Consider the following 23,472-nt stretch of genomic DNA (forward strand, 5'->3'; position numbering starts at 1 on the left):
TATAGTTAAACAGAAAAGAATGTAAAGAAGATTGATGGGGCTATTGCCTGAGTTACAGGCAGAGGTTGGCCAGTATCGGATTTTATCCTTCGACCGTCGGAGAATGAAAGGCGATCTTATTGAGGTGTATAAAACATGAGGGGCACTGATAGGATGTATGCAGATAGTTTTTTTTTCCCAGGAATGGGGATTTGGAAACTTAAGGGCACTGGGTAAAGGTGAGAAGGGAAGCATTTAAGAAGGACATCAGGGGCAAATTCTTTATGTAGAGCGGTGCGTGTATGGAATGGGCTGCCAGAGAAAGTGGGTGAGGCAGGTACAACAGCAACATTTCAAAACCATTTGGACAGACACCTGGATGGGAAGGGATTAGAGGGATATGGAGCAAATGCGGGCAATTGGAACTAGCCGATTGGGCCAGCATGGACCAGTTTGGGCTGAACGGCCTGTTTCCATGCTGTATTACTCTAAGACTCTAAACAGTAAGGCAATAAGCAAGATTGCTTTCCATACATATCCCAAGAATGTGTTTTTCCATGTACAGGTACATAATCCCTGATCAGAAACCCTTGGGGCCAGCTGGTGTTCGGAATTCAGAATTTTTTTGGGATTTCGGAATAAGTGACAGCTTAACAGTGAAAGTTGAAGAAATCTTACCGAACAGCAGACCCACCTGTGAGCACGGTGACCCCTGAGACAGGATTGATGCCTGCCTGGGTCAGGTGGGTGTGGAGTTGGGTTAACTGTTTGCAAACCAAACAACCTTGTTATAGAGAAAAACCTTCACAAGGAAAATTTCAGATTCCGGATCTCTTTGGATTTCAGGATTTCGGATAAAGGATTGTGTATCTGTACCGTTTATTGCTACTGATTCATTGTCACATCTTGTATCTGCCCATTAACGTACGACTGGGGCTCCTGTGGTATAGTGGTAATGCCACATCTCTGAGCCAGAAGGACTGTGTTCAAATCCCCTACACAAGTGTGTAATACCACCACTGATCAGGGAACAAATATCATACAATACTTACAGTGCAGAAAGAGGCCATTTGACCCATCAGGTCTGCATCAACCCTGCAAATACCATCTTCCCAGATCACCAATCTGTACATTCCCAGACATCACAGGGCACGGACAATCCACCCTAACCTGCACATCCCTGGACGCTATGGGATAATTTCCCATGACCAATTCACCCTAACCTGCACATCCCTGGGCATTGTGGGACAATTTCCCATGGCCAATCCACCCTAACCTGCACATCCCTGGACACCATGGGAAATTTAGCATGGCCAATTCATCCTAACCTACACATCCCTGAGCACTATGGGACAATTTCCTATAGCCAATCCACCTTAACTTGCACATCCCTGGACACTATGGCACAATTTCCCATAGCCAATCCACCCTAATCTGCACATTCCTGGACACTATGGGACAATTTCCCATGGCCAATCCACCCTAACCTACACATCCCTGGACGCTATGGGATAATTTCCCATGGCCAATCCACCCTAGCCTGCACATCCCTGGACACTATGGGACAATTTCCCATGGCCAATCCACCCTTACCTGCACATCCTTGGGATCTGTGGGACAATTTCCCATGGCCAATCCACCCTAACCTGCACATCCCTGGGCACTAAGGGACAATTTCCCATGGAGATAGTGAGGTCTGCAGATGCTGGAGATCAGAGCTGAAAATGTGTTGCTGGAAAAGCACAGCAGGTCAGGCAGCATCCAAGGAGCAAGAGAATCGACGTTTCGGGCATACGCTCTTCTTCAGGAATGAGGCTGGTGTGCCAGGCAGGTTGAGATAAAATGTGGGGAGGGAGGGAATTTGGGGGAGGGGCGTTGGAAATGCGATAGGTGGAAGGAGGTTAAGGTGAGGGTGATAGGCCAGAGTGGGGGTGGGGGCGGAGAGGTCAGGAAGAAGATTGCAGGTTAGGAAGGTGGCGCTGAGTTCGAGGGTTGGGACTGAGACAAGGTGGGGGGAGGGGAAATGGGGAAGCTGGAGAAATTTGAGTTTCGTCTCTTGTGGTTGGAGGGTTCCTAGGCGGAAGATGAGCCGCTCTTCCTCCAACCGTCGTGTTGCTATGGTCTGGCGATGGAGGAGTCCAAGGACCTGCATGTCCTTGGTGGAGTGGGAGGGGGAGTTGAAGTGTTGAGCCACGGGGTGGCTGGGTTGGTTGGTCCGGGTGTCCCAGAGGTGTTCTCTGAAACATTCCGCAAGTAGGCGACCTGTCTCCCCTCTACAGCCTATCATCCTCTCCCTCACCTCCTTCCACCTATTGTATTCCCAGTGCCCCTCCCCCAAATTCCCTCCCCCCTATCTTTGATCTCATCTTGCTTGGCACACCAGCCTCATTCCTGAAGAAGAGCTTATGCCCGAAATGTCGATTCTCGTGCTCCTCGGATGCTGCCTGACCTGCTGTGTTTTCCCAGCAACACATTTTTCAACTCTGGTCTCCAGCATCTGCAGTCCTCACTTTCTCCCAGAAACTCAACTGGACCAACCACATAAACACAGCGGCTCCAAGAGCAGGTCAGAGGCTGAGAATTCTGCAGCGAGTAACTCCCCTCCTGACTCTCCCCAAAGCCTGTCCCACCATTGACAAGGCCCAAGGCAGGAGGGGGAGGGAATACTCCCCACTTGCCCCTGGATGGGGGCAGCTCCAACAACACTCGAGAAGCTCGACACCATCCAGGGACAAAGCAGCCCCCACTGGATTGGCCCCACACCCACAAACATCCCCTCCCTCCCCCCACCGACGCTCAGTAACAGCAGTATGTACCATCCCCTCCCTCCCCCCACCGACGCTCAGTAACAGCAGTGGGTACCATCCCCTCCCTCCCCCCACCGACCCTCAGTAACAGCAGTTTGTACCATCCCCTCCCTCTCCCACCCCCCCCCAGTAACAGCAGTGTGTACCATCCCCTCCCTCCCCCCACCGACACTCAGTAACAGCAGTGTGTACCATCCCCTCCCTCTCCCACCCCCCCTCAGTAACAGCAGTGTGTACCATCCCCTCCCTCCCCCACCACCCCTCAGTAACAGCAGTGTGTACCATCCCCCCCCCAGTAACAGCAGTGTGTACCAGCTACAAGATGCTCTGCAGAAACTCACCAAAGACCCTCAGGCAGCACCTTCCAAACCCGTGACCTCTCCCAGTCAGACAGGGGCAGGAGGTAGCTGGGAACAGCTCTCCCTCCAGGTTCCAACAGCCAATGTATCGCTGTTCCATCGTTCCCGCTGCTCCAACAGCCTGGATGTGAGCATGCCCACACGGCTTGTACAGCAGTATTACAGACAGCCAACCGACCCTCACCTTCTCCAGGAATACATAGGGAAGGGGAATAAATGCTGGGTCATAGAGAGGCACCCACGTTCATGTGAACGGAAAGACATTGTTTCTTCAGGCTGGCCAGGAGGTTTCAAAGCATAGAGTCATAGAGATGTACAGCACGGAAACAGATCCTTCGGTCCAACCCGTCCATGCCATCCAGATATCCCAACCCAATCTAGTCCCACCTGCCAGTACCAGGCCATATCCCTCCAAACCCTTCCTATTCATATACCCATCCAAATGCCTCTTAAATAATGCAATTGTACCAGCCTCCACCACTTCCTCTGGCAGCTCATTCCATACACGTACCACCCTCTGCGTGAAACGTTGCCCCTGAGGTCTTTTTTATATCTTTCCCCTCTCACCCTAAACCTATGGCCTCTAGTTCTGGACTCCCCGACCCCAGGGAAAAGACTTTGTCTATTTACCCTATCCATGCCCCTCATAATTTTGTAAACCTCTATAAGGTCACCCCTCAGCCTCCGACACTCCAGGGAAAACAGCCCCAGCCTGTTCAGCCTCTCCCTATAGCTCAGATCCTCCAACCCTGGCAACATCCTTGTAAATCTTTTCTGAACCCTTTCAAGTTTCACAACATCTTTCCAATAGGAAGGATACCAGAATTGCACACAATATTCCTACAGTGGCCTAACCAATGTCCTATAAAGCCGCAAATTACCTCCCAACTCCTGTACTCAATACTCTGACCAATAAAGGAAAGCATACCAAACACCTTCCTCACTATCCTATCTACCTGCGACTCCACTTTCAAGGAGCTATGAACCTACACTCCAAGGTCTTTTTGTTCAGCAACATTCCCCAGGACCTTACCATTAAGTGGATAAGTCCTGCTAAGATTTGCTTTCCCAAAATGCAGCACCTCCCATTCATCTGAATTAAACTCCATCTATCACTTCTCAACCCATTGGCCCATATATAAGTGACAAAAAGTAGAGGACCCAGCACCGATCCTTGTGGCACTCCACTGGTCACAGGCCTCCAGTCTGAAAAACAACCCTCTACCACCACCCTCTGTCTTCTACCTTTGAGCCAGTTCTGCATCCAAATGGCTAGTTCTCCCTGTATTCCATGCGATCTAACCTTGCTAATCAGTCTCCCATGGGGAACCTTGTCAAACGCCTTACTGAAGTCCATATAGATCACATCTACTGCTCTGCCCTCATCAATCATCTTTGTTACTTCTTCAAAAAACTCAATCAAGTTTGTGAGACATGATTTCCCAAGCACAAAGCCATGTTGACTATCCCTAATCGATCCTTGCCTTTCCAAATACATGGACATCCTGTCCCTCAGGATTCCCTCCAACAACTTGCCCACCACCGAGGTCTGGCTCACTGGTCTATAGTTCCCTGGCTTGTCTTTACCGCCATTCTTAAACAGTGGCACCACGTTTGCCAACCTCCAGTCTTCCGGCTTCTCACCTGTGACTATCGATGATACAAATATCTCAGCAAGAGGCCCAGCAATCACTTCTCTAGCTTCCCACAGAGATCTCGGGTACGCCTGATCAGGTCCTAGGGATTTATCCACCTTTAACCGTTTCAAGACATCCAGCACTTCCTCCTCTGTAATCTGGACATTTTGCAAGATGTCACCATCCATTTCCCTACAGTCTATATCTTCCATATCCTTTTCCACAGTAAATACTGATGCAAAATATTTATTTAGTATCTCCCCCATTTTCTGTGGCTCAACACAAAGGCCGCCTTGCTGATCTTTGAGGGGCCCTATTCTCACCCTAGTTACCCTTTTGTCCTTAATATATTTGTAAAACCCTTTGGATTTGCCTTAATTCTATTTGCCAAAGCTATCTCATGTCCCCTTTTTGCCCTCCTGATTTCCCTCTTAAGTATACTCCTACTTTCTTTATACTCTTTTAAGGATTCACTCGATCTATTCTGCCTGTACCTGACATTTGCTTCCTTCTTTTTCTTAACCTAACCCTCAATTTCATTCGTCATCCAGCATTCCCTATACCTACCAGCCTTCCCTTTCATCCTGACAGGAATATACTATCTCTGGATTCTTGTTATCTCATTTCTGAAGGCTTCCCATTTTCCAGCCGTCCCTTTACCTGCGAACATCTGCCTCCAATCAGCTTTCGAAAGTTCTTGCCTAATACCGTCAAAATTGGCCTTTCTCCAATTTAGAACTTCAACTTTTAGATCTGGTCTATCCTTTTCCATCACTATTTTAAAACAAATAGAATTATGGTCGCTGGCCCCAAAGTGCTCCCCCACTGACACCTCAGTCACCTGCCCTGCCTTATTTCCCAAGGTCAAGTTTTGCACCTTCTCTAGTAGGTACATCCACATACTGAATCAGAAAATTGTCTTGTACACACTTAAGAAATTCCTCTCCACCTAAACCCTTAACACTATGGCAGTCCCAGTTGATGTTTGGAAAGTTAAAATCCCCTACCATAACCACCCTATTATTCTTACAGATAACTGAGATGTCCTTACAAGTTTGTTTCTCAATTTCCCTCTGACTATTGAGGGGTCTATAATACAATCCCAATAAGGTGATCATCCCTTTCTTATTTCTCAGTTCCACCCAAAGCAACTGAAACACCCACAGCAGGATATCCCCCCTCAGAGAAAATTCAGGAGAAATACGAAACTGTGGAACAAGCCTTTATGTCCCACCCTTCATGATCTTATTGACAACGCAGGGTGACAGAAAATAAAATGAAGGATAAGAGAGGGTGATGGTAGAGGGTTGTTTTTCAGACTGGAGGCCTGTGACCATGGAGTGCCACAAGGATCGGTGCTGGGCCCTCTACTTTCCATCATTTGTACAAAGGATTTGGATGTGAACATGGGAGGAATGGTTCGTAGGTTTGCAGATGACACCAAAATTGGAGGTGTAGTGGACAGCGAAGAAGGTTACCTCAGAATACAACGGGATCTTGATCAGATGGGCCAATGGGTTGAGGAGCAGCAGATGGAGTTTAATTTAGATAAATGCGAGGTGCTGCATTTTGAAAAGGCAAATCAGGGCAGGACTTATACACTTAATGGTAAGGTCCTGGGGAGTGTTGCTGAACAAAGAGACCTTGGAGTGCAGGTTCATAGCTCCTTGAAAGTGGAGTCTCAGGTAGACAGGATAGTCAACAATGCGTTTGGTATGCTTTCCTTTATTGGTCAGAGTATTGAGTACAGGAGTTGGGAGGTCATGTTGTGGCTGTACAGGACATTGGTGAGGCCACTTTTGGAATACTGTGTTCAACTCTGGTCTCCCTGCTACAGGAAAGATGTTGTGAAATCTGAAAGGGTTCAGAAAAGATTTACAAGAGTGTTTGTGGGTCTGAGCTACAGGAAGAGGCTGAACAGGCTGGGGCTGTTTTCCCTGGAGCGTCAGAGGCTGAGGGGTGACCTTATAGAGGTTTATAAAATCATGAGGGGGCAAGGATAGGATAAATAGACAAAGTCTTTTCCCCAGGGTGGGGGAGTCCAGAATAAGAGGGCATAGGTTTAGGGTGAGAGGGGAAAGATATAAAAGAGACCTAAGGGGCAACTTTTTCACCCAGAGGGTGGTACGTGTATGGAATGAGCTGCCAGAGGAAGTTGTGGAGGCTGGTACAATTACAACATTTAAGAGGAATTTGGATGGGTATATGAATAGGAAGGGTTTGGAGGGATATGGGCCGGCTGCTGGCAGGTGGGACTAGATTGGGGTGGGATATCTGGTTGGCATGGATGGGTTGGACCGAAGGGTCTGTTTCCGTGCTGTCCATCTCTATGACTCTGTGAACAGCCCAGTATTATTCGGCATGGTGAGGGTTAATGCCACGGGGTGAAGGGTCACTGAGAGAAGTGTGTGCACATACCAGAGGGATATCGGAGAGCAGGAAGTGGAAGACACAAAGAATTACCTTTGTCCCCGGCTCTGATAAACGGATGAGGGAAACAGGGGACCCTGAGTCTGTGAGTGTTTGAGATAAACCGCAGTTAGGTAACGGGGAGTCACCGCACAGTTTCAGGTCAGAACTCAAAGCCCTGTCAGTGCAAGTCCATAAACCTTTTTAACAGAAGTCCCGGACACTCACTGGGATAACTTCAGATCAAATTCCACAGGTCAGTGGTCAGGTTTGTAGCTTCGAACCCATCAGGTTACTAAATGTCACTTAGTGACAGCTAATTAGACAGCGAAGTCTTTAAACCACCGTGTAATCCTGTGGGAAAATACATTCACTTTCAACTGCTTCCAACTTGGAGAGATTTCGCTTCAAATACCTGTGTCTGCTGAACTGTAGGGAGGTTGTATTTTGGACGTTATTTGGCCTCCTGAACAGTCAGATTTAAAGATTAACTTTGTACGTGTCACATGTTCTGACTGGTTAGTGATAGATCAGTTACCCTCTGGGAATGGGGGCTCGTGCTTGTACTTTGTGAGTAAAAGTCACCGCTGTTTAGTAACTCAGCTTTGAGCTGTTCCCCGGAGCCATGTGAACAGACCACAGCTCCCTGGGACCTGCCCTGCTCAGGGTCAGACGTTGGATTCTTTAACTCGGTTCCTCTCCACCTTTTGGCCAAATGCACCACCCTCTTTGATTGGTCAATGCTCACTGTTGACCACATCCCTGTTGGTTAGCAGAATGAAAGCCCAGTGATGCGCTCCGAGAGACTGCGGTGTGGTGTACCTGTATCGCTCGGTCTCAGCAAAACTTCCAACCGGCCCACTCCTGTCCCAATTGTGTTGGTAGCTTCACATGTCCAGTTGCCGTTTGCCTGAGCGCTCATTTCCCCAATGATGGCCACTTCATCTCTGATCACCGCTCCTTCTGGTAACCTTGTGAATTACAAAGGAAGATAATCACAGCGAATCCACATTTAAACTCACAGGGACATACAGACCCTTCGGCCCAACTCGTCCATGCCAACCCAGATATCCTAATCTCATCTAGTCCCACTTGCCAGCACCTGGCCCATATCCCTCCAAACCCTTCCTATTCATATACCCATCCAGATGCCTTTTAAATGTTGTCATTGTACCAGCCTCCACCACTTCCTCTGGCAGCTCATTCCATACACGTACCACCCTCTGGGTGAAAAAGTTGCCCCTTAGGTGTCTTTTATATCTCAAGCTAAACCTATGCCCTCTAATTCTGGACTCCTCCACCCCAGGGAAAAGACTTTGTCTATTTACACTATCCATGCCCCTTATGATTTTATAAACCTCTATCAGGCCACCCCTCAGCCTCCCACGCTCCAGGGAAAACACCCCCAGCTGATTCAGCCTCTCCCTCTAGCTCCAAACCTCCAACATCCTTGTAAATCTTTTATGAACCCTTTCAGGTTTCACAACATCTTTCCGGTAGGAGGGAGAGTCGAGTTGAACGTTGTATTCTGAAAGTGACCTCACCAATGTCTTATCCAGCCACAATGTGACCTCCCAACTCCTGTGAGAAGTTTGAAGAGTGAGGGGAAATCTTACAGAAACATATAAAATGATGAAGGGAGTAGATAAGGTAGAAGCAGGGAGGATGTTTCCACTGGTGGGTGACGCTAGAACTAGGGGCATAGCCTCAAACTCAGGGGGGAGTAGATGGGAGCCGACTGAGTTAAGGAGGAATGGCTTCACCCACAGGGTTGTGAATCTGTGGGATTCCCGGCCCAGGGAAGCAGTTGAGGCCACCTCATTGGCTGTTTTCTAGGTCAAGATAAGTAGACTTTTTGGGACAGGGAAGGAATGAAGGGTTATGGTGAGAGAGCGGGCAGGGAAACGGAGGAAGAGAAAGTGAGTACGGCATATTCTGGGGATCAAAGTGCGGTGCTGGAAAAGCACAGCAGGTCAGGCAGCGTCCGAGGAGCAGGAGAATCGACATTTCGGGCATGATCACTTCATCAGGGGTGTGGTGCTGAGTTCATGAAAAGATCAGCCATGATGTTATTGAAAGGTGGAGCGGGCTCAATGGGCAATTCCAAATCCATCTTCTTATGTTCTTATCCTCAATACTCTCGGACACCTCCCTCCCTTTCCTGTACCTCTTCAACACCGTTTCTTGTGACTGACTCAACATGGACGTCTACTACTAACCCACTGACTCCCACAGCTACCTGGACTGCACCTCCTCCCACCCTGCCTCCTGTAAGAACGCCACCCCTTATTCCCAATTCCTCCACCGCATCTACTCCCTGGAGGACCAATTCCACCATTGAACATCTCAGATGGTCTCCTTCTTTAAGGACCGCAGTTTCCCCTCCCACATGGTCAACAATCCCCTCCAGCACATCTCCTCCACTTCCCACATCTCTGCCCGCGAACCCCATCCCTCCAAGTGCAACAAGGACAGATCCTCCCAGGCCTCACCTTTGACCTCACCAACCTTCGGATACAACGCATCATCCTCCACCATTTCCACCACCTACAAGCAACCCCACCATCAGGGATCCATTTCCCTCCCCACCCCTATCTGCATTAGGTCCATGTCCCCCACTAACCCACACTCCATTCCTGGCACCTTCCTTTGCCACTGCAAGATGTGTAAAACCTGCGCTCCACTCCTCCCCCCAATTCCATCCAAGGCCCCAAAGGATCCTTCCTGCTGTACATCTGCACACCTCATCCACTGTGTCTGTTGCTCTCGATATGGTCTCCTAGATACTGGGGAGACAGGATACCGCTTGTGGGCCGTTTCAGAGAACATCTCTGGGACACACACACTAAACAACCCCACCATCCTGTGGCTGAACACTCCAGCTCCCCCTTCCACTCTGCCAAGGACATGCAGATCCTGGGCCTCCTCCATCGCCAAACCCTTACCACCTGACGCCTGGAGGAAGAACGCCTCGTCTTCCGCCTTCAATCACAAAGGATCGATGTCAAGTTTCCTAATCTTTCCCTCCCCCCACCTTATCCCAGATCCAACCCTCCAACTCAACGCCGCCCTCTTGAACTGTCCTATCTGTCCATTTTCCTTCCCTATCCACTTCACCATCCACTTCAACCTATCACCATTATCCCCCAGCTTCATCCACGGATCGCATCTGCAAATCTTTGAGACGTTTTGTAGCTCAGGTTGAGGTTCAGGTTGGTTATGTTGCTGAGTTGGCAGGATCATTTTCAGATGTTTCGTCACCATGCTTGGTGACATCATCAGTGAGCCTCGGTGAAGCGTTGGTGTTATGTCCCACTTTTTATTTGTGTGTCTTGGTCTGATACAATGGGGGAGGGGGTATCATTTCTGGGTCTTTTTCTCAGAGGTTGGTAAATAGGGTCCACATCGATGTGTTTGTTAGTGTAGTTCTAGTTTGAAGTTCTTTAGGAATTCCCATGTGTGTCTCTGTTTAACCTGTCCTAGAATGGATGAGTTATCCCAGTCGAACTGGTGTCCTTCATCATGTGTGGAAGAAGATGAGTGATAGCTGGTCATGTCTTTCGGTAGCGAGTAGGTGTTTGTGTATCCTGCTGGCTAGTTTCCCACCTGTTTGCCTGATGTAGTGTTTGTACCAGTCCTTGCCGGGTATTTTGTAAACAATATTCGTTCTGTTGGTTGTAGGTTCGTCAGCAGCTGTTTTAATGTTCACATTGAGACCCAGAATCAGAAATAGAAAGTGGGACAATGACATCAGGGCTTCACCAGAGGCTCACTGATGATGTTACCACGCATGGTGATGAAACGTCTGAGAACACATCGACCTGCTAAGCGAGCAAACCTACGACCTGACCTGATCACATTCCCAGCGACCTGCCCCCTAACACAAGCCCCCTCCCATTTCTCTGTCAGGCCCCTTGGGGCCCCCTTTCATTCCTGAAGAGCTTATGCTAAAACAACTGACTCTCCTGCTGCCTGACCTGCTGTGCTTTTCCAGCGCCACACTGTCTGCAGTCCTCACTTTCTCCTACTCCATACACTGATCAATAAAGGAAAGCATTCCAGGTGTCGTCTTCATTACCCTGTCTACCCGCGACTCCACTTTCAAGGGACTCCCCAAGGTCTGCTTGTTTAAGGGAAAGTCTGATATCTTCACAAGCTCAGGGTAATTTAAATGTTGGATCCTAGAAAGAGACCAGCTCTTCAGAGAGACCTGTGGATTCCACCAAACGCCTGATGACACTGCTGAACAATTCCAGGTCAAGTACCCACTGGGTCTATCACATGGTACGCTGCATCGGCCAATGGCGAAACTCATCCCAGGATTTCTGATGCAGTCCTTGGTTCACCAATCCAGCTCGATGTCTGAATCACTGACCGGCAGGGGCAGGATTGAGGAGGGAGCAGCCGATTGGAGACTATACCTTTATCTTAGGGCTCAATGGATCATATGGTAATGGAGACTTTGGGAGTCTGACCTCAGGGATTCCCTGAAACCTGACGTGCAGGTTCAGTTGGCAGTTAGGAAGGTAAATGCAATGTTAGCATTCATTGCGAGAGGGCTAGAATACAAGAGTAGAGATGTACTGCTGAGGCTGTGTAAGGCACTGGTAAGGAAGGACCCTTCCTCAGGATTCCTGAAGAAGGGCTCATGCCCGAAACGTCGAATCTCCTGTTCCTTGGATGCTGCCTGACCTACTGCGCTTTTCCACTAACATATTTTCAGCTCTGATCTCCAGCATCTGCAGTCCTCACTTTCTCCTAAGGCACTGGTCAGAGTGCATTTGGAACACTGTGAGGAGTATTTTGGTCCTCTGTACCTTCACCATTTTCACACGGAGGCTCAGTGGTTAACACTGCTGCGTCCCAGCACAAAGGACGCGGGGTCGATTCCACACTCAGTCTTTGTGAAGTTTCTATGTTCTCCCTGTATCTGCACGGGTTTCCTCCCACAGTTCAAAGATGTGCAGGTTAGGGTGGATTCGCCATGGGAAATTGTCCCATAGTGTCCAGGGATGTGTAGGTTAGGGTGGATTGGCCATGGGAAATTGTCTCATAGTGCCCAGGGATGTGTAGGTTAGGGTGGATTGGCCAAGAGAAAGTGTCCCATAGTGCTCAGGGATGTGTAGGTTAGGGTGGATTGTACGTGGGAAATTGTCTCATAGTGCCCAGGAATGTGAAGGTTAGGGTGGATTGGACATGGGAAATAGTCCCATAGTGCCCAGGGATGTGCAGGTTAGGCTGGATTGGCCATGGGAAATTGTCCTATGGTGCCCAGATATGTGCAGGTTGGGGTGGATTGGCCATGGGAAATTGTCCCATAGTGATCAGTGATGTGCAGGTTAGGGTGGATTCGCCATGGAAATTGTCCCATAGTGCCCAGGGATGTGCAGGTTAGGGTGGATTCGCCATGGGAAATTGTCTCATAGTGTCCAGGGATGTGTAGGTTAGGGTGGATTGGCCAAGAGAAATTGTCCCATAGTGCTAAGGGATGTGTAGGTTAGGGTGGATTGTCCATGGGAAATTGTCTCATAGTGCCCAGGAATGTGCAAGTTAGGGTGGATGGGCCATGGGAAATTGTCCCATAGTGCCCAGGGTTGTGCAGGTTAGGGTGGATTGGACATGGGAAATTGTCCCATAGTGCCCAGGGATGTGCAGGTTAGGCTGGATTGGCCATGGGAAATTGTCTCATAGTGCCCAGAGATGTGCAGGTTGGGGTGGATTGGCCATGGGAAATTGTCCCATAGTGTCCAGGGATGTGCAGGCTAGGGTGGATTGGCCTTGGGAAATTGTCCCATAGTGCCCAGTGATGTGCAGGTTAGGGTGGATTGGCCATGGGAAATTGCCATAGAGTGCCCAGGGATGTGCAGGTTAGGTTGGATTGGCCATGGGAAATTGTCCCATAGTGCCCAGAGATGTATAGGTTGGGGTGGATTGGCCATGGGAAATTGTCCCATAGTGCCCAGTGTTGTCCAGGTTAGGGTGGATTGGACATGGGAAATTGTCCCATAGTGCCCAGGGATGTGCAGGTTAGGGTGGATTGGCCATGGGAAATTGTCCCACAGTGCCGAGGGATGTGCAGATTAGGGTGGATTGCCAATGGGAAATTGTCCCATAGTTCCCAGAGATGTGTAGGTTGGGGTGGATTGGCCATGGGAAATTGTCATAGAGTGCCCAGGGATGTGCAGGTTAGGTTGGATTGGCCATGGGAAATTGTCCCATAGTGCCCAGTGATGTGCAGGTTAGGGTGCTTTGGCCATGGGAAATTGTCCCATAGTGCCCAGGGATGTGCAGGTTAGGGTGGATTCGCCATGGGAAATTGTCCCATAGTGCCCAGGGATGTGCAGGTTCGGGTGGATTCGCCATGGGAAATTGTCTCATAGTGCCCAGGGATGTGTAGGTTAGGGTGGATTGGCCAAGAGAAATTGTCCCATAGTGCTCAGGGATATGTAGGTTAGGGTGGATTATCCATGGGAAATTGTCTCATAGTGCCCAGGAATGTGCAGATTAGGGTGGATGGGCCATGGGAAATTGTCCCATAGTGCCCAGGGATGTGCAGGTTAGGGTGGATTCGCCATGGGAAATTGTCCCATAGTGCCCAGGGATGTGCAGGTTCGGGTGGATTCGCCATGGGAAATTGTCTCATAGTGCCCAGGGATGTGTAGGTTAGGGTGGATTGGCCAAGAGAAATTGTCCCATAGTGCTCAGGGATGTGTAGGTTAGGGTGGATTATCCGTGGGAAATTGTCCCATAGTGCCCAGGGTTGTGCAGGTTAGGGTGGATTGGCCATGGGAAATTGTCCCATACTGCCCAGGGATGTGCAGGTTGGCGTGGATTGGCCATGGGAAATTGTCATAGTGTGCCCAGGGATGTGCAGGTTAGGGTGGATTGGCCATGGGAAATTGTCCCATAGTGCCTAGTGATGTGCAGGTTAGGGTGGATTGGCCATGGGAAATTGTCATATAGTGCCCAGGGATGTGCAGGTTAGGGTGGATTGGCCATGGGAAATTGTCCCATAGTGCCCAGGGATGTGCAGATTTGGGTGGATTGCAAATGGGAAATTGTCCCATAGTGCCCAGGGATGTGCAGATTAGGGTGGATTGGTCATGGGAAATTGTCCCATAGTGCCCAGGGATGTGCAGGTTAGGGTGGATTGGCCATGGGAAATTGTCCCATAGTGTCCAGGGATGTGCAGGTTAGGGTGGATTGGCCGTGGGAAGTGTGGGGTTAAAGGGGCATAGATAGGACTTGGGGTGGGATGGCCTTCAGAGAGTTAGTGCAGGCTTGATGGGCCAAATGGCCTGTTTCTTCTCTTTAGAGATTCTAATCTAAGGAAGGATGCGCTGTCTGTGGAGGGGACCTGGAGTAGGTTTACTAGACCAATCCCAGGGATGAAGGGCGTGTCTTCCAAGGAGAGGCTGAGGACACTGGGCCTGTATTTGATAGAGTTGTGAAGGGTGAGGGGGGGGATCTGGTTGACCCTTACAGAACACTGAGAGGGTCTGGATAGAGTGGTCACGGATAAGATGTTCCCACCAGGAGGAGAGACCAGGGCCCGAGGGCACAGCCTCAGGGGGGAAGGGACAGCCGTTTGGAACTGAGATGGGGAGGAATTTCTTCAGCTGGAGGGTGGGGAATCTGTGGGACTCGTTGCTGCGGAGGGCTGTGGGGGAACGCGTCACTGAGTGTGTTTAAGACAGAAATAGATAGGTTGCTGATTAGAGAGGGGGGTCAAAGGTTATGGAGAGAAGTCAGGAGAATGGGGTTGAGAAACATGTCAGCCAGGATAGAATGGTGGGGTATCCCCAATGGGCCAAATGGCCTCATTCTGATCCTTTACCTTTGGCTCGACTGAGAAAGCAGCAACTGGGTTGGGTGATCAACCATGATCACAATGAAGGTGCAGGACAGGCTCGATGGGCAGAGTGGCCTACTCCGATATTCCATGTTCCCAGATCACAAATAGTTTGTGAACATACAATTACCCGATATTTACCGAAAACCTGTCAGCTGACTTTCGGAATGAATTCCGCCCGTTGTAACTTACCCTCGCCACGTGTACGTTGTCGCTGGAGGATTGGCATCTGCGTGACATGTCACAGCAACATTGCGGCTGTTTACACTACAGCTCTGATCATATCCCGTTATAGTCACCTCTGGGGGGTCTACAAAGAGAAAGGTTCACAGGGTCAGGACATCTCAGCCCGGTCGTTAAAAGGAGCCAGAACTATGATTGAATTGGGTGGTGTCACAGTGGGAGAAATAGTTAGACTTGTGTCTTTGTGACAATTGACAGAGTCATAGATTCCCACAGCAAGGAAACAGACCCGTCAGCCCATCCAGTTCATGCTGACCCTAACCCCAAACTACCCTAGTCCCCCCCTGCCTGCTCCTGACCCATCTCCCTCCAAACCTTTCCTGTTCATGTCCTGATCCAAATATCTTTTAAACAATCCACTACACGGTGATTCCACCAACAAATCACTCTCTGTGTTTCAATAAAAATTGCCCCCCTTCACATCTTTACAAAAATCTCTCTGCTCTCACCGTAGAAATGTGCCCCCTGTCTGAGGGAAAAGACAACTCCCTTTAACCCTATGTATACCTGAAGGATGGAGATGGAGGCAGCCAGGAGGACCCAATGGGCTGAATGGCCTGCTTCCTCCCTGCAGGGATTCTGTAACCAACCCAAACTGAACAGCGTGAGGGTGACTGGAGCGTTCACAACAGGGAAGCACTGTCTTGGAACCAAAGGATGTTGCACTCAATCCACGTTCTTGTCTGCTCCGGAAACGTGGAAATATCCGGCTTGGAAGTGGATGAACGATGGAAATGCCCCCCATTTCCTTCAGACAAAGGAAGGAGCGTTTGAAATTCACTTTAAAATGATGCCCCACTTTGTTCATGACCCTTCAACTAAGTTGCTGTGGCAATCTGCCCATGCCCCTCAGAATAGTCACTGAGTCATAGAGATATACAGCACGGAAACAGACCCTTCAGTCCAACTCGTGCATACCAATTAGATACCTCTAAATTAACCTCATCTCATTTGTCAGCACTTGGCTCATATCCCACCAAACCCTTCGTATTCATATCCCCATCCAGATGCCTTTTAAATGTTGTCATTGTACATCCTCCACCACTTCCTCTGGCAGCTCATTCCATACATGTACCACCCTCTGTATGAAAACGTTGCCCCTCAGGTCCCTTTTATACCTTTCCCCTCCCACCCCAAACCTTTGCCCCTCTCGTTCTGGACTCCCCGACCCCAGGGAAAAGTCTTTGCCTATTTATCCTATCCATGTCCCTCATGATTTTATGAACCTCTATAAGGTCACCCCTCAGCCTCCGACACTCCAGGGAAAACAGCCCCTGCCTGTTCAGCCTCTCCCTGTAGCTCAGATCCTCCAACCCTGGCAACATCCTTGTAAATCTTTTCTGAGCCCTTTCAAGTTTCACACCATTCTTCCTACAGCAGGGAGACCAGAATTGCAGACACTCTAAGTCGAAAGAATCATGGATTTAAAAAAATTTTTGAATATGTTCAGCTGGAGTTTATAAATAGATGGATTCAATCAAATCAAATCAGTCTTACCCACATTCAAAAACACAAGTAACCTGTTACACAGGTACCTGGAAGAAACCAACTCGTCCCACGGGTTAAAGTTGAGTTCTTCTCCAGTTTAGGAAGAGTTTGTTCCCTGTTTTCCAATGGGACAATCCAGAACGTGGGATCATAGCTTTAGGATGATAGAGGGAGGCAGATTTACAACAGAGATGAGGTGGAATTACTGCTCTCAAAGGGTCGTGAATCTGTGAAATTCACTCCCCTCTGAATAGGTTTAAGGAGAATTTGTTTTTTAATGAATACAGTGGGGAAGGAAATGCGGAGGAAGGTGGGTTGAGGCTGAGATTAGATCAACCGCAGTTAAGGTGGCACAGCGGCTCAGTGGTTAGCACTGCAGCCTCGCAGCGTCAGAGAACCAAGTTCGATTCCAGCCTCCGTTTATGTCTGTGTGGAGTTTGCACATTCTCCCCGTGTCTGCGTGGGTTACCTCCCACAGCCCAAAGATATGCAGGTTAGAGTCGTTTGACCAAGCTAAACTGTCCCATAGTATCCAGGGATGTGCAGGTTGGGGTGGATTGGCCATGGGAAATTGTCCCACAGAATTCAAGGATATCTTAGCCTGCCTGGCACACTCTCCTCATTCCTGATGAAGGGCTCTGGCCCGAAATGTCGAATTTCCTGTTCCTTGGATGCTGCCTGACCTGCTGTGCTTTAACCAGCAACACATTTTCAGCTCTGATATCCAGCATCTGCAGACCTCACTTTTTACATGGGAAATTGTCCCATAGTGCCCAGGGATGTGCAGGTTAGGGTGGATTGGCTATGGGAAATTGTCCCATAGTGCCCAGGGATGTGCAGGTTAGGGTGGATTGGACATGGGAAATTGTCCCATAGTGTCCAGCGATGTGCGGGTTAGAGTGGATTGGCCATGGGAAATTGTCCCATAGTGTCCAGGGATGTGCGGGTTAGGATAGATTGGCCATGGGAAATTGTTCCATAGTGTCCAGGGATGTACAGGTTAGAGTGGATTGGCCATGGGAAATTGTCCCATAGTGCCCAGGGATGTGCAGGTTAGGCTGGATTGGCCATGGGAAATTGTCCTATAGTGCCCAGAGATGTGCAGGTTGGGGTGGATTGGCCATGGGAAATTGTCCCATAGTATCCGGGGATATCTCGGCAATGTGGGCTATCCATGGGGAATGCAGGGTTATCAGGATAAAGTAGGGGAATGACTCCAGGTGGGATGCTCTTCGGAGGGTTGCAGTACAGTTGATGGGCCAAATGGACAGCTTTCATTCTGTAGGGATTTTATGATTGAATTGACTGGCTTATCAAGGAGCTGATGGTGCCCCCTACTCATCTTCTCAGCTACAGTCTGTCTTTCCATGTGGGACTTACAGGAGATCTCCAGTTGTAAGCGGTATGTCTTGCTGCTGTCTGTTGCTGGGTGAGTGATAAAACACTCCACAGTTTGACCATTGTCTGAACGACGTGGTCTCAGCTTGTACAGGCTGCTGACAGTCACTGTCCCGTTGCTGTTGGCCGTCTGGATGGTGGTGTGGTTCCCATGGAGACTGGATTTCCAGGTGATATCTGCTGCTGGTTTCCCAAAGGCCGCAATACACTGAGCCACAGGGACCTCGGAGAGTCCAGCCTTTACTGGGACCGATGTCGCTATGTTGGTGGGAACCGCTGTCAGGGATAAACAGGAAATTAGTTCAATGTCTGCTTCCATCAAAGAGTGATCCTTCACATTAAAACAGCAACAGCAACCTGCTCCAATTCCATTTCCAGGCCGATGTAATCGTGGGTGAGGGTTTCCTCATCATCCTGATTCAGAAATGGTCCTGCACACCACTGGAGCATGCTGGGACTTGAACCTTCGACTCCTGGCCCAGAGCTGGTGACATTACCCCCAAACTGCTGAAGAGTAAGGCTCACTTACAGATGTTTATAAATCAACCCAGTTCAAGCCATTTCCAGCACAGCTCCCAACCTGGAGCTTCCAATTAAATCACAGGATATGGTTGTCATGGGCTGGGCCGGTGTTTATTCACCAGCTCTGATTACCCAGAAGGGAATAAAGAGTCCAGCACATCGCTGTGAGTGATCGAGACATTGAGAGAGAGGGGTGAGTGGACAGACGAGGACAGGGACAGAAATTGAACAGAGACAATACTGGACCTGAAGCAAAGAATCTCTTTGGGACTGAATCTGATTCTATTTTTTTATGAATAATTAAATGCCTGTTAACCGCACTGCCTTGTTCGGTCAATGGGTCTGCCAACTGATAGTCATCCACCCCTGTCTCCATCCTGGCAACATTGAACATTGACATGACATGACGATGAGACAAAGACGGGGCAGGGTCTGCCCTACAGCACATGGACTGCAGCAGGTCGAGAAGGCACCTCCCCCCACCTTCTCAATGTGGGGGGGGGGCAACGAGGGACAGGGCAGTAAATACTGGGCCCAGCCAGTGATGCCCACGGCCCAGGAGTGAACCACTAAAAAGACCACAGGTCATTCAGACGTACTGTGAAAAGTGAGGATGGGAGCACTGACCACAGAAACACAGAGAGGAAAAGACAGATGGGAAGAGAGGGGGGAGTTGACAGGAGCGGGGAAAGCGAAGACACGGCACTTTGAAAGGAAGGATGGATCATCTGAAAGTAGGGGAGTGGAAGAAAGAGAGAGAGAGAGAGACACAGAGATACCTTGGAAGGCCTATGAAAGGTACTGTCCCATAAGAATAGAACTGATCTTCAGACAGGTACAATTTTTAACCTCTGATGGTAATTGTTGGGAATGTCAAATGCACCCCTCGGAATCAAACATTCACCTTGATGCCCCTCTGTTTACATTCATTCACGTTCCTTCTCACAGATTAATCGCCAACATGAACCGTGAGTCCATGTAGGGTACTTACCTAGAATCGTTAAATGGACAGTTTTTCTCAGTTTTCCTTGAGGGAATATTGCAAGATCACATGTATAATTCCCCTCATCCTGCACTTCCAACGCTTTTATTCGGATTGATCCATCCTGGACAGATTGGTTTCTCAACTCTATCCGTCCGGAATAGTTTTCATTTGGGACAGTAAGCCCAAGCCTCGGGCTATACACAGCGATGGGCTTCTCCTGATGGTCTTTTTCCCAGGAAAGTAGTGTAAACCTCCCCCTCTCTGGTGTCAGCTGGCACGGGATCAGTACCTCGGTCCCAACAAGAGCCGTGAGGAAGACCTTGTTTCCAACGACGCAAGTTGGAACTAGGAAAGGCAACAGGAAAAGTCACATTTGGGAAAGACATTGGAAGACGGACATATCCTCAAAGTGAGTCAGAGATACAGAGTCTGAACAAAACACAAAATCCAAAATGTATAAGAAATAGTAACAACGAAGGCCGTTCAGCCCCTCAGGCCTGCTGTTATTCAACAGGATCAAGGCCTAGCCAACATTCCTGAAGTCCACATTCTTGCCTTTTGCCTGTAATCCTTGATTCCCCGACTGATCAGGGATTGATCTATCTCACATTTAAGTATACAGAAGGACTCTGCCTCCCCCACAGTTGTCTGTGACAGAGGCTCACAACTCTCCCGACTCAGGCGACTGACTGTGTGGAGTTTGCACATTCTCCCCGTGTCTGTGTGGGTTTCCTCCGGGTGCTCCGGTTTCCTCCCACAGTCCAAAGATGTGCGGGTCAGGTGAATTGGCCATGCTAAATTGCCTGTAGTGTTAAGTAAGGGGTAAATGTAGGGGTATGGGTGGGTTGCGCTTCAGCGGGTCGGTGTGGACTTGTTGGGCCAAAGGGCCTGTTTCCACACTGTAAGTAATCTAATCTAATCTAAAAAAAATCCCTCCCTGTCTCAGTCTGAAATTGGCTCCTCTTTTTGTTCAGAGACTGTGCCCTCTGCTCCTAGAACTCTCCCATGAGGGGGGACCCATAGTCGTGAGTCTCTGGAATTCTCTACCACAGAAGGTGTTTGAGGCTACAACATGGGACGGTTTAGGAAGAGTTGGATGGAGTTCTTAGGGCTAAAGGGAACACAGGATATGGGGGAAGGAGGGGAGAGCTGGCACTGAGATGGATGATCAACCGTATCCAATGGAATGTGGAGCAGGTTCGAAGGGCCGAATGGCCTTCTCCTGCTCCCATTTTCTTGGTTTCTGAACCCTCTACTTCACCAGCAAGGAAGCAACATCTCCAACCAGAGTCTCAGGAGGATTGGAGACATCGGCTGCCACATAATGAAGACGAGACCCCAGCAGAATTAGATTAGATTACTTACAGTGTGGAAACAGGCCCTTCGGCCCAACAAGTCCACACCGACCCGCCGAAGCACAACCCACACATACCCCTACATTAACCCCTTACCTAACACTACGGGCAATTTAGCATGGCCAATTCACCTGACCCGTACATCTTTATGACTGTGGGAGGAAACCGGAGCACCCGGAGGAAACCCACACAGACACGGGGAGAACGTACAAACTCCACACAGTCAGTTGCCTGAGTCGAGAATTGAACCCGGGTCTCAGGCACTGTGCGGCAGCAGTGCTAACCACTGTGCCACCGTGCCGCCCAAAATGTGCCATGCGGATTTGGGAGCATTCAGGGGAGTGGCCGGGGAGGATGGGAGAGCACCTCAGATACTATTGCAGATATAGCTAACCGAGCGCAGTGCCCCATATTCTGTAGCGCCTCTCACAAGTTAACATGAATCATTTCCTTTCACATTCTGCTGGTGTGAGGAAACGCTGGCAGATTTCCTGTCCAGATCACCGTTCCTAAAAAAAAACTTACAAAGTTCATCTCGCCTCTCCACTGAAAGAGGAACTAATGTTGCATTTGAGAAGACTTGACACTTCAGTGCGGCAGTGGATTAATATTGTGAAGACAGAAAGATAAGACTGCTTATGGAGAGAAGCTGATGTTTTAACCCAATGTGAGATACTCACAAAATAACTGCCCCTTCGTAACCCCCAGAGGTCCCAGAGACATTCACACTCAATGGCAAATATTTGCTACAGGAAGGATGTTATTAAACTGGAAGGAATGCGGAATAAGTTGTTGTCAGGACTCAACGGTCTGAGTTATAGGGAGAGATTGGACAAGCTAGGAGTGTTTTCCTTAGAGCGTAGGAGACTGAGGGGGGACCTTATAGAGGTGTAGAAGATCATGAGAGGCGTGGATAGGGTGAACACACTCAGTCTTTTCCCCAGGGTTGGGGAATCGTGGATTAGAGGGCATCAGTTTAAGGTCAGAGGGGGGAAAGAATAAAAGGGAGCCTGAGGGACAACGTTTTTACCCAGAGGATGGTACGCATATGGAATGAGCTGCCAGCAGAAAGGGTTGAGGCGGGTACATCAACAACGTTTTACAGGCACTTGGACAGATACCTGGATAGAGAAGGATTAGGAGGATATGGGAGGAGAAAGTGAGGTCTGCAGATGCTGGAGATCAGAGCTGAAAATGTGTTGCTGGAAAAGCGCAGCAGGTCAGGCAGCATCCAAGGAGCAGGAGATTTGACGTTTCGGGCAGGGCTTCGAATCTGCTGCTCCTTGGATGCTGCCTGACTTGCTGCGCTTTTCCAGCAGCACATTTTCAGCTCTGAAGGATGTGGGCCAAGTGCAGGGGAAATGGAGATTAGCAAAGGCTAATTTTGGATAGCATGGACCAGTTCGGGCCGAAGGAGCTGTGTTTGCGCAATAGGATGCTATGACTCGAAGGTTTGTGAGTGAGGGGACTTTTCACCAAGCAGGGAATCCATCACTCAATATCCCCCTCCCCTTCGTCCCCGCACCCCCAGACTGTTTCCATCGAAGGCTCCCCTCTTCTACACACTAGCTGTGAAACGATCTCCCAGAAACCTTTCAGGCAGCACCCCCGCCCAGATCATCACATCTCGCTGTCTCTCAGAACATCCCCCTTCCACCCCCACATCTTGGTGCCTCTTCCTCATTCTATCTCATCTGCGTTCCTCTGGTTACTGACCATCCCGCCACTGGGATGAATTCCGAGAATGATCCTAGGAATGACGGATTTTAGATAGAAGGAAATATGACAGGGCCGTGTAAATCGTAAGGCTCCCACCACAGAGAGATTTCCAGCACTCACTCACGTTTGTATGTCAGTTTTAATATCTCAATAGGACCATAGGATTAAACACTCACAGCTCGTAAATGAAAGAGCAGCCCATCGAATCTCGAGGACTGCGGTGATGTTACTTGTTATAAGAGCAGGTCAGAGGCTGGGAATCCTGCAGCGAGTAACTCCCCTCCTGACCCGCACCCCCAAAGCCTGTCCCACCATCGACAAGGTCCAAGGCAGGAGGGGGAGGGAATACTCCCCACTTGCCCCTGGGTGGGGGCAGCTCCAACAACACTCAAGAAGATCGACACCATCCAGGGACAAAGCAGCCCCCGGCTGGATTGGCCCCACAGCCACAAACATCCCCTCCCTCCCCCCACTGACGTTCAGTAACAGCAGTGTGTACCATCCCCTCCCTCCCTCCACTGACGCACAGTAACAGCAGTGTGTACCATCCCCTCCCTCCCCCACCCCCCCTCAGTAACAGCAGTGTGTACCATCCCCTCCCTCCCTCCACTGACGCACAGTAACAGCAGTATGTACCATCCCCTCCCTCCCCCACCCCCCCTCAGTAACAGCAGTGTGTACTATCCCCTCCCTCCCCCACCGACGCTCAGTAACAGCAG

At 49.5% G+C, this 23,472-nt stretch overlaps 1 protein-coding gene across 1 annotated transcript in view; it reads right to left on the bottom strand.

Annotated features, from left to right (window-relative positions):
* Positions 1-23,472, bottom strand: part of LOC132833934 (nectin-1-like) — a 32,864-nt gene that overhangs the window by 8,170 nt on the left and 1,222 nt on the right. Inside the window, exons 2-5 of the mRNA XM_060852613.1 lie at positions 19,686-20,024; positions 18,155-18,448; positions 15,236-15,353; positions 8,014-8,162 (exon numbers count right to left, since the gene is read on the bottom strand). Of these exons, the coding sequence (XP_060708596.1) occupies positions 8,014-8,162; positions 15,236-15,353; positions 18,155-18,448; positions 19,686-20,024 (900 nt within the window). The remainder of the gene's footprint in view (positions 1-8,013; positions 8,163-15,235; positions 15,354-18,154; positions 18,449-19,685; positions 20,025-23,472) is intronic.

The sequence above is a fragment of the Hemiscyllium ocellatum genome, chromosome 38, assembly GCF_020745735.1.
Source record: "Hemiscyllium ocellatum isolate sHemOce1 chromosome 38, sHemOce1.pat.X.cur, whole genome shotgun sequence".
Taxonomy (NCBI): Eukaryota; Metazoa; Chordata; class Chondrichthyes; order Orectolobiformes; family Hemiscylliidae; genus Hemiscyllium; species Hemiscyllium ocellatum.